The sequence below is a fragment of the Lepisosteus oculatus genome, chromosome 6 (assembly GCF_040954835.1).
Source record: "Lepisosteus oculatus isolate fLepOcu1 chromosome 6, fLepOcu1.hap2, whole genome shotgun sequence".
In the NCBI taxonomy this organism is placed as follows: domain Eukaryota; kingdom Metazoa; phylum Chordata; class Actinopteri; order Semionotiformes; family Lepisosteidae; genus Lepisosteus; species Lepisosteus oculatus.
This window is the reverse complement of record NC_090701.1, coordinates 35,485,465-35,497,770: the sequence shown is the minus strand read 5'-3', so window position 1 is coordinate 35,497,770 and position 12,306 is coordinate 35,485,465. Positions and strand designations below refer to the sequence as shown.

The 12,306-nt window shown below is 35.3% G+C and overlaps 1 protein-coding gene across 1 annotated transcript in view; it reads right to left on the bottom strand.

Moving 5' to 3' along the window:
* The window catches only part of scn5lab (sodium channel, voltage gated, type V-like, alpha b), a 210,889-nt gene that overhangs the window by 83,396 nt on the left and 115,187 nt on the right, over positions 1-12,306 (bottom strand). The window contains exons 15-16 of the mRNA XM_069191224.1: positions 9,549-9,722; positions 7,714-8,070 (exon numbers count right to left, since the gene is read on the bottom strand). Of these exons, the coding sequence (XP_069047325.1) occupies positions 7,714-8,070; positions 9,549-9,722 (531 nt within the window). The remainder of the gene's footprint in view (positions 1-7,713; positions 8,071-9,548; positions 9,723-12,306) is intronic.

Here is a 12,306-nt window from a genome sequence, read left to right as displayed (position 1 = left end):
TCCGGTCAGGATTCTGACTGCTGAATTGTGGATATACAATACTTTAGCTTGTTCAATGTGGATTTAGATACCCCAGAGAGTAGGGCATTACAGTAGTCCATACCAGAAAAAAACAAAAGTGTTGACCAGCTTTTCAGCAATATTTGGCGACAACATACAGTGTAGTCTGGCGATATTTCTTAAGTGGTATAATTATGTTTTGACAATATGATGCACATGGTGGTCAAACATCAAGCCTAGATTAACTATCACTCTCCAATTTCTTCAATTTTAATTGAAGCCCAAGTACAGTACCATCCACAGATAAAGTTATTGCATTGGTTTTACATAGTTGATGGGTCGTGCCAAGAAGCATGACTTCAGTCTTGTCGCAGTTCAGGTGAAGGAAATTTTGAGTCATCCATGTTTAAATGTTAGAGAGAGAAGAAACAGACACATCAGTGTCAGGTTTGGTATGGATGTAGACGTGAGTATTATCAGCATATAAATGATCATTTAGACCACGTGATCTTAATAGCTGACCAAGTGCGAACATGTAAATGCTGAGAAGAATTGTACAGTCTGCCTCCCCTGGCTGAAGAAACAGCAGCCTATCCATGAGGGCAACACTGACAGGACCCCTCACTCTTTAAGAGAAATTAGCTACTGTAGGGAACAGCTGCAAGGATGAAGATGGGGAGGACAGGTGTGAGAAAGAAGCACAAATGGGGTACACAGCAGAAAAGAGGACAGGAGAGTGGCAGTATTTAACATCTGTACAAAAACACTATTCCAACAGTTTGGTCAAAGTGTAAAAAATGCAATGTAGAGATGAAACATACAATAATGAAGGATTGAAACACATTATTGAATTTATTTGGTATATCTTGACAGCCTGAGGGAACAAACTCCTGCCCAGAATTCTTCAGTCAGGGACCTTGTGGTGCGCAGAGTTTTGATATAATGAACGCTTTGAAGGAAAACTGATCTTAGTTTGATGGAAGCTTTTGGAATTTCAGAATGGGGATGTGGAAAGCACTGCTGTGAACTGGATAAGTGACAAAACTTGAACTTGATGGCTGATGTGGAAGTGGCACAGGAACCAATAGCAACAACCACTTGTCGCTGAGTGGATGAAATGGTTGACTAAGAAAAGCAAAGGGAGTGGCATGAATGAGAAATCGGTGGGAGTAACAGCGAAACTGGCCTTGAAATACTGAAAGGCGGTGTCTTGGCCTTGTCTTGGAAAGTAGGTGGGTGTGTGGTCCATATTCTATGGAAGAACAAATGAGGATGGATTCCTGGCAAACAGGCAGAACCACTCCAAAAACTAGCAACAAAAAAACAGGTCCTTGAGAACTGTTGGTAGGAGCTTGGGGGGAGTTAGGGGAGAGGGAGAGCTCGTACATTAATGAACAAAAAAGTTTAATTATTTTTTTAATATAGTAATGGCACCATATTTTAATATTTTTGAAATGAAGTAAAATAGGCATTCACAATAGAAAAGAATATTCTCACAAGGGAAATATCACTACAACTGTCTATTCCTACTTGTTATCTTTTTCACATTAAAAAGAAACAATCCTAACCATATGTAGCACTTACTGGTATTTTTAAACAGTACAGAGAAGCATGTTATTTTAAAGCATTCTATAGCTTCTTTCACCATTTATTTAGTTGTATCTTTTGGAAGTTACTTGTTACTTGTATGTTGTCTATAATTTGAAGCTCATAACTGACCATACAATTGTCATAACATATTGAGCTAAAGAAAGACATGCCAGTGCAAGCTTTCTAGGTATTGAGAGTCACATTGAAATAAGAGCATCAGGGAAGGAGGTTTATAAAACAAAACACATAGAAAGGTCAACAAATTTGGAAATCAAGCATTAATAAAAGCCAGCCCACATAGAAATTGCCTGTTGGCAAAAATGTTTACCCAGAATTCATAAAGAAAGCTGGACATAAGAATTATCCAAAAAAGTAGTAAGTCAAATTTAATTAACTATGGTTTGCTATGTTTAAACAAAATGAACAGAAGCTCAGCTGCTGTACTACACATACACCAACACATTTGGTTTTCAAAAAGTAACCTATGAGTACCTCCTCCTTAATTACTGAAAAAGAATATTTGTGCATTGAAAAATATGTTAGACTGCTTTCTGAGTCATTCAATTGTATAAAGGATTACTTTACATGGTGAACAAAAAAGTGTGATTATAAATGGTCAAACAACTTTTCACTGGTGTTGAACAAAATACATTTTCCTGGAAAAAGAAAGCATGTCAATCAACCTGAAGTTCTGTTATATCGCGATGTTACCAGGAAATCTTTTCAGTCAGTTCATGCTTTAAATAAAGTGTGCAATTCGTCCATGAGTATCACACTGATAAATAAATGAATTCAATATATAAATTTCTATGACCATCTAAAACAATTAATTAATGAACCCAACAGCAAAATAATAAGAGAAAAGAAACCACCACATAAAGAGACTGTTATAATTGGATCTTCATCGAACATTGAATATGAAGTCCTCAAAGCCTCTGGTGCTTGGAGATTCATAATAACATTAATTAACTAGCTGCTTGAGAACTGAAAGCGTAATAAATTTATCTGAGTAAGTAATTAATTAAGTAATCTCGAGTGTAGGCGGAATGAGAATCCCCTTCTAATATATTCCTGATATATTCCTTGGATTTTTATTAGTCTCTCCATAAGACACTAAAATGTTGCTTTTTATTAGAATACTTGTGCAGTCTGTAAGCTAACCAAAATATTCATAAACCAAAAACACCTAATTTTATATATAAAATATTGTCTTATTATTTGTGCAGAAAACAACATAGAGTACTGTGTCCTATGCAGACAAAGATAATTTGATTTAGTACAAAAAACAGCATACAGTATCATGAAATACCAATATGGAACCAGGTTTCAGCCTTATGTACCACTACTTAATGTATGAACAATTCTGATATGTACACTAAGTAGAGCTTTAGAATATATACTGTATATATTATAGTGCATATAATTAGGGGATGTTAAAATGTTCTAATAAACCTTTCTACTTTATTTCCAGCACCAGTATCACCCAGCTTTGTGAATGGGATTGATGAACATGTGTCTTTACATAGTACTCTGCATATTCTGCTTTACATACTGTACATTAAAAAACCCAACGGAAATAAACTCAAATAGTTCCAAACAGACAGGCAGAATAACAATATGATAAAGACACAACAAGGAACAAAACACATAGACTGAGAGAGCTGACCAATCCCCCGAATCTCATTTGATAGCAATGGTGTGACAAATACCAATGGTTGTGTTAGGAATTAACACCCTACACAGTAAAGAATCCAATACAAATTAAGCCAATCAGCGAATAATAGTGTTTAAAACAGCCAAGACAGAAGAACTATTTTAAGAGACCCACTTGAATCTATACAGCAAGTACAATGTCTAGGATATTAACTGAAGAAAGTTTGAGACAATGAAATAAAAGGCTTTGAAAACAAGTTAAAGAACACAACTGAGTTGATAAAATAATTCTACTGTACAGTAAGTTGTCTACGAGTTGGGATTATGATAAAAATCTAATTATAATGTCAATCTTTCTTATTGTATTTGATGAGTTAAAGTGTACATAACTTAATTTTATATACTTTTTGCTAACATATGGTGAATTTGATTGTTGTACAATTTCACCTTAAATTACATACCCCTGAAAGGCACTGTGCTATCAATGTAAAAAATGAACTACAGTATGTATTGCCAGCCAACAAGGTTAGGTATTGTAAAAGAACCTAAAGTAGGCAAACTCCAAAACTCCCATAGTTTTCAGCCTCATAGCACAACAAACAGACCCCAGTCCTATCATTACAATGATATCTGATTGGACAAAATGAGGAGCAGCAATGCTGAATTCAACAGTGCTCTTGTTCTTGGAAATCAGTTGAGACCACAGGCCAGATATGACCCCAAGTACACTCTGTCTGTCTCTCCTTAGAACCTAATAGAAGTCCACTGTGAGATGAGGTTTCAAGTACCAGAGATGCCTGTGTCTGATCTGTTTTTTGTCTTGTAGTGCATGAAATACTGAAACACAATACATCCCACTGAAATTATCAAGAAAAATTAGACTATAAACCCACATTTTACTTTCTCAGTTTTAATGTCAGAAGTTTTAATGTCAGAAGTTTTAATGTCATTTATGGTATTTATGAGGCATCGCTTGAAATTTCAAAATAATATTGCAAGATTTATGTTACTATCATTTGATATTGTATTCAATATCTCTATATTATATTCAACTACAATGCCAAATTACATTGAGATCTTAAATTTTAAAATGTGTTTAAAAATCACATTTATGGCTTTTTACACACCATTAACTACCTTTCTTCTTCTAGTAAAAAAGAGTAACACCAAAAAGGGCACCATGAAACACAAATGCCCTTGTGTTTTTATGTTTCAGCTTTTAACATATTTACGTTTATTTAAGGGATACACATTGCATACTACAAGTAGCCCCAGTTAAACACTAAAGGATCTCAAGGATAGGGCAGTTTTATTGTTTCATACCTCAGGCATTATTAGTATGTACACACAACTCTTTCTATAAAAGCACCTTCTCACAATCCAATCACAATGTACCAAGTATGTGTAAAGTAAATTTTGAGTGTTCTAAACCAAAAAGATGTTTAGAAAGCAGGGAAGGCAACGTGACCTAGTATGTTTCACCTCTCTGAGCAGAATGTCCTGCTTTGAATAATTTTAATTATTCACACAAGAGCACAAACAGAAAGCATATCCATTCCCTTCAGCACTGTTTGTCATTGCTGCCTAGCAGCATGATTTCCCTCTAGGCATGCTGGGGAAGGTTTCTTTATTTACAGTTATTCACTATTGCATGTTTCTGTTCATGAGCTGGACTTTGCTTCTGAATTTGTGAATAAGACTAAAATAATCCAACATGGGATATTACACAAGTAAAGACAAACCATAAAACGCAGGTGTGGTGGCTTTCAAGGTAGACAAAATGCAAGGAAACTAATTGTCCTAATAGGGGCAAATATATATTCAGTATGTAAATAAACCAATAACTTAAGAAAGTAATCAACATAAGATTAACATAATGATTTTCAAAGCCTATTGATCATAACGAATATTGGCTCTGAAAGCAATTGCAATTAAAAAATATTGTTATTGGAATGAGACTGAGAAGATTTTTTGCTTCAGCAAAAAGCTTTTAAGGTTGTGCTCTAACTGTTTTATGTTTATGATTGGATGGGAGTCATCTTTAGTTTTCACCTTTTTCAAAACTGAGTAGAGGTGGTTCAATGTTAAAATGTCATTTTTAGTCCATAGAGTGCTAATGCCATGTAACCCTCAGCCCCTTCAAGCTGAATGTAAACTATATGAAAAACACCGGTCTGGATGAAATTTAAAACTGACACAGTGGTTAGCAATGCCACCTTGCAGCACTGGGGTTCAACTTCTAGGGTGCTAGGGTGCTACAGTATCTGCATAGAAGTTGTTTACTCTGCTGGGGTTTATGCAACTAGTGCCTTGGGTTCCTCCCACACATCAAAGCCAAACTCCTAAATTAATCTGCTTCTGGGAATAGTGGCCCTGGTATGAATGTGTGCATGTCTGTGTCTCTCTGTGTTTTGCTATGAACTGGTCCAGGGTGTATTCTGCCTTGTGCCCCCCATTGCTTGCTGGGAAAGAGCACAGCAACCCCATGACCCTGTAATGAATAAAGTGGTTAAAAAATGGATGGTTTGAGTGGATGATGTCTTCAACTGTTTGTGAGAAGCTTCTATTTATTTGTTGTTGATCTGTCATCAAATACTGGTTTTGCAAAGTGCATTTGGAGGTGGGATTGAAGTCTTGATTTGATACTGACCAAAAACATGTCTCAAAGGTAAGCATAAGAGCTCTAGTGAATTTTTACTTAAAGGGACTAAAGGAAATTACTTATCACAAAGAGTTAAACTCCAAGATATGTCTCTTTTTTAAAACAATACAGCAATGTGGAGTAGTGGGTAGGTTTCTAGTGCATTAGGGAAAAACACAGTTAGACTCTGTGTTTCCAGCAGGGCCATCTCTGTCCTGGAGACCACAATGTAAAGCAGGATGTTTCTAACCAATCAGGGAGAGCATTGCAGAGGCTGTGCAAGGGCTGTGTTGTCATCCCATTGCAAAAAAGACTAGGTAGTCCTTGCGCCAAGAACTCCAACCATGGGAAAAGTGAAAAGTATTGGCAGGAAGTCTGTACATGGATAATAGCTGAGGATTCTGACAATGACACAAACCTGGTTCATGCAACGTAAACTTTCTCTGCTGCAGTCAGGGTGGGTGTGGGAGATCCACCCTGTGTGCAAAGTGCTCTATAATATTTTTAGGCAAATGCAACACAATCATGCAAGTTTGTCAGATATGTAATGTTTATGTGCCCTTCTCATTGCATAATTGCAATATTTCTGGAGGTTATTTTTGAGCCCTACCATCTGAAACATACACTGCACATTAGCACTATTAAAAAATTAATCTTAGCTCATTTATAATGAAAATTAGAGGAATTGTTGTACAAATGGAACTACTTCGAGGAACATAATTTTAATATTTATGGTCTCTAAGACAGCATTGGAATTTCAAGAAACCAGTCCTTCATTCCTAATACCTGCCAACTATGTCCATTAACATACCAAACACTGACTAAGCAATTTATCTCACTGAGCTTTTATTAGCTTAGAATAGTCTGTTCAGCTTTAGTTTTCAATACCATCTTTTGAAAGTGACATTTTCAGTAATGAGTCAACAAACTGTAAAACAACATGTCAAGGTATCTGTCCTTTTATGAGACAAATGTCATTTAATTTTATGCTGTGTAATTATGGGAATATTATAAGGAAGTACAATTTGCTTATAGTAAGTTGCCATAAAAATCTAAAGCTCAATTTAATAATGTGGCTGTGAATTTCAGCTTAATATACACAAATCATTTGGTAGAGTACTCTCAAATTTCAAGGCTAGGTTTAAACCTATCAAAATGGATAAACCCCTTCGGTTTGTTGTTCATACAGGAATTCCTCATATAACAAAGCAGAAAACCAAAAAATCTGTTTCAACAAATCCACTGGGTTTGCAAGAAAAAAGCATACTCTATGTCTCTGCTAGTCTATATCAAGTGTTGGCCCTGAATTCAGGCAACACAAGTTAAGATTATAGGAAACACACACAATTTAAAAATATTATAACAATGATTTGTAAATTTAAAAAAAATGTTGACTGATCATAAAGCTTTATATGATTTTAAATTCCCCCCATTCTATTTCCTAGTTTAACTTGCAGCATGTTAGCAGTTTTTGACCTAAACTGAGAGAATGGAAAATGTGTAAATGCTTATACTGTACAATGAAATAAAGCAGGGAATGCAAATGAAAGTGACTTTAACAGATTCATATAAGAAGGCTTCTTTAGCTAATTTTTCTTTTTAAATTTAAATCCATTTCCCAAATAAAACAAGACATTGCCTTAGTGTAGCATTTGCATTAAACAGCTTAAAGAAAAAAAAATATTGCACTTTAAATTTTGGCGACAATTAAGATCACACTGTTAATGAAATCAGATCAATATGCAACCGTGGAATTGGTGTAAAATCAGAAAATCAGAAAAGGCTTAACAGTGACTTAAAAACGCAGAGAAAAAAAAGCCATAACTTACAACAAGATTTCCTATCACCATGACCAGCATGAAGACAAGGATGCACAGGGGCTGCCCAGCCACTTCCATACAATCCCACATGGTTTCAATCCATTCCCCACACAGGACCCGAAAGACGATGAGGAAAGAATGGAAGAAGTCTTTCATGTGCCATCGGGGCAGAGTGCAATCCTTAGAAATCTTGCAGACGCAATCCTGATAGCTCTTTCCAAATAACTGCATTCCCACCACAGCGAAAATGAAGACTATGATAGCTAGAACCAATGTCAGGTTTCCCAAGGCACCTACTGAGTTTCCAATGATCTTGATCAGTGTATTCAAGGTGGGCCAGGACTTTGCGAGTTTGAAGACCCTCAGCTGCAAAACAGAAATAATACATTATCAGGTGAAGAAATTTCTACTCCAAAACAACAAGAAAGTAAGTCCATCCATGACTGGGGCATAGCCACGCCATGCTAATGAAGGGCAAATCCTAAACTAGCAGATACAGGGCTTGAGCTGATTCCTCCCCCAATTCCCTTCCTTTGGTGCTCCAGAGCCACTGAGAGTCCTCACACACACATGCACATGAGCACAATTTAGAGACAGCAGTTGGCCTATTTAGCATGACTTTGAAAGATGGTCTGAAAACAGAAAACAATCACACAAACATGGGGAGAACTACTAATGATAAGAGCTGGCACTGGGTACATTCGAACAAGTGAAGCCACATACAGTAAAACAAAGTTATGATGAGTGATATGTAATAACAGGGGGATTTACTAAAGACTTGCTAACGTTAACTGTTTCTTCAATTTTAAACAATATTTGAGGAAGCAAATGATGTTGGAAAACAACAGCTCAAGCCAACACAATTATATACAGTACATTTAAAAATGCAACAGTATTGGATTTAATTGTCATCGATATATTATAGAATGAAAATTCTGTTTATAATATCTGTCTGATCTTTTCAGTGGGGTTATTTTCTAAGTTCACAAATAAATTCAATTGAAATGAAGTGCAAAGTAGCAGTTAATTCAATAAATCAATATTAAGTCTGCAGACTTATTATTTCCAAAAAGTAAAATAACATCTAAATGTAAATATTTAGCAGAAATTGGATACCTTTGTTTATTCTGTAACTCTATGGTCAGTGGAATCAAGTAATAGTTTAATTATAGATTTATTATTATTATTAATAATAGTAGTAGTAGACAATTAACTTTAAATTAATCTCTAAACATCTAAGTGACTCTTCATGAATCCTTCCATCCCATTTCTAACCACTTCATCCAATACAGGAACACATAGAAGCCAACAAGCAACTGGCGCAAGGCACCAGCTGGGCACACACAGACAGAAACACGCAAACTCACACCAGGACCAGTTCTCCAAGAATCCAATTAACCTGCCATTATGTCATTGGACTGTGGGAGGAAACGAGAGCACCAAGAGGAAACCCACGTGAACATATGGAGAACATACACACTCCACACAGGTAGCACCACAGGAACCCAGGGCCCCAGACTTGCGAGACAGCAATACTAATCACTGCGCTTTCGTACTGCCTTATTAATAATACGTCCAGAGAAAATATTGTGAAGTTGTAAAAATGTATTTTATTTTTTTACTGAATGATTAAAGCTACAGTATTTCATATATAAGTATTTCATATACAGTATGCATGAGGCTCACATGCATTATATAAGTATGTATATGTTAATTTGCTGTTGATTGCTTGACTTAAGTTTTTGGGGATTTACATAATGTTTTTTCAGGACAATTGTTTTTGTAAACCCTTTCATTGCATATTAGCTTTGAGGTGAGAAGGAAGATTGAGAATGTGAAATTACCAGTCTGAATGAACGCAACACTGACAGTCCTTCCACATTTGAGAGACCCAGCTCCATCAAGCTCAGGCTGACAATGATGCTATCAAATATATTCCAGCCCTGCTGGAAGTAGTAGTAGGGATCTAGGGCAATGATTTTGAAAACCATCTCTGCTGTGAAGATTCCAGTGAACACCTGTAAAAATAAGCAATGTCCTCAATAAGAAATAGCATTCGCTTCAGGTTATTGATATTTTGTTACTGACAAGGTCTGTGGTAGATGAAAATTATGACATGATAGGGAGAACAAAAGAGGGTAAATGAAAAACGATATTGTACAGCACAGAAATTCAAACCTGAAAACCAAATCAATTGGAGAAGTTCAAAAATATTTGTTTCATTCACATTGTTGGTATATTCACATTAACAGTCTTTCAAGTGAAAGACTGCTTCATAGTGTGTAGCTGTTAAGTTCAGACCTGTGTCTATTCTGCAGTAGCAATCATACTAATGTGTATTCTGAAAATGGAACTATCCATTATCAGAAATTCACTTATTGTTGGTAGGGGTGCAGGATATTCAAAGACTAAGTTACATTGTTTTTTTGTTTATTGTGGCTGCAGTACTTATTTTATTCTAGGTTTTTAGACCTTGAACATATAGAACAAAAATTTCAATCACAATTTGAAAGATAAAATTGTTTATAATATATTTGCATTTTCATAGTCTGACGTGCAGAGAGATAAACTGTACAAATACACAATTACTAGATCACACAATTGCATGACAAAGACAAAATGTGAAAGCTTTATCCTCACTGATCAGGGCAAATATCCTCTTTTTTACTCTTAATTTCGGCTTTAACAACATATTCATCATTCCTGGTCAGATTGTGCTGGCAAAAGCAGTCCTAGTATCTTGTTTTACAATTTCAGGCAAGAGAAAATGATGTCCTGTTCTTTTTTATGCTCAAAAGCTAAAATAGTTGATATAACTGCAGTTTTGCAACATGCAGCTGCAGCACTCCAGTTCTGTTTGTTGTTCTTCAAAGCTACATTCCACAATCTGACACCAGATACGTGACACAAAGACACCCATTCCAGAAGGAGCATCTGCTGTTAAGTCTTTCCTACAATATTATGAAGCAGAAAATGTGCAGACTACAACATCTAAATGAGATCACTAGGCTTCTGTTTTTGCTCCAGTACCTTCAAGGTGGTTTTGTTCACTTCACATTTAAATTTTTTTAATTAACCCTGATTTGGTAAAAATGGAACGCTTCAGCCCACCGAACTGTACTGTGGCATGCTCTAAAATGAGGTTTGCAAAGTCAGCTTTATTTTAAAATTAATATGCTTTGTGTTTAATGTAATATATATAATGAGTTTTATAATACTGTGTATCCTGTCATTTATATTTCCTTTATGTACTTGTTCAATCATATCTTTAAGTATGGATTTTAAATGTTCTACTGCATAGTAAGTAAGGACCACTATTCTTCTGTGAATGGGAGTGTGCTAAACAAATATCAATCTTAAGTTTTAATACAGTATATTCTTAGTTAAGCTGTTCCCAACTGCTATTCATTCCTTGAGATTTTCAATAGCATGGGAATAACACTCAAATTATGCCGTTCCTAGGAATTATATAAAAGACCTTTCATAGTTTTTTGAGTTTTGTTTACTTTCACTAATTTGAAAATTTAAGAAAACACATCTTTACGTTTCTAAAGATTCAAGCTTTTCCATGATCTCAGCAGATTCATTTTGTGCTCTTGGAAAGCACTCAAGTGCAGACCTCTCAGGATTTATTGTTCAATTGCTTGTTAATTTACTGGTACTTTAATTAATACTCTCAATGTTTCAATAAAATTTGAATGTACACACTCAAGATCCACCCATGGGGAAAAAAGTAATTCTTCTTTAAAAACTATTCCAATGGCTAAACGCCCACATACTGTATTGTCGATCAAACACTCTATGATGTGTGCACCAGTACTCAGAAGGTCATTTTACATTTATCCTTAGATCTATTGAAAACTTTCCTCCCTCAACAGTAGTAATTAGAAGTCTATAGGAAAAGTATATACACTGTAGTTATTAAATCACAAAAATCACAACAAAGGGATATTTTGTGGCATAAATGAGAAGAGAGACTGATTATAGCGAGTTTCAAAAAGCACATTTCTTTATTTTTAAATGGAATGTTTCTGTAGATGAATTGAGTATTATAATGTACTGTTAGTGTCCAAGACATGTTCATATTTCACCATACTAAAGACAATGGCTTGGAAACCCAGTACACTAAAGCTCCATTAACTTTTTACCTGAGTACTGTAGGTGCCACTGAATTGTTAATTCTCTTCTCTAGAATCTCTGCATAAACATGTGAAACCATCATAAGATCTGCTGGAACATTCTTTGCTCGCATAGCAAGTTTAAACAAATTCTAAGCTTTCCAATATTTACTGTATGTTTAATCATATCATTTAATAAATGGTAACCTTGAAAATACTACATTATTTGATATGGATATGCAACAACTACTGTACAGTATGTTGATTTTCCTGTAAAGAGCCTTATAGCATAGTGGGGTCAGGTGTCACATGTGTTACATCTGGCCCCAAACCTAGGAGGCATTATTCATTCTCATGTCCTTACAGAAAATGACAAAACAAACTGCATCTTTTAGTATGTCTTATAGGATCAGACATTAATAATTACAAAGATAAAATCTTGGGTCCATCATCTGAGAAACAATATATTTGTTTCTGAGAAGGA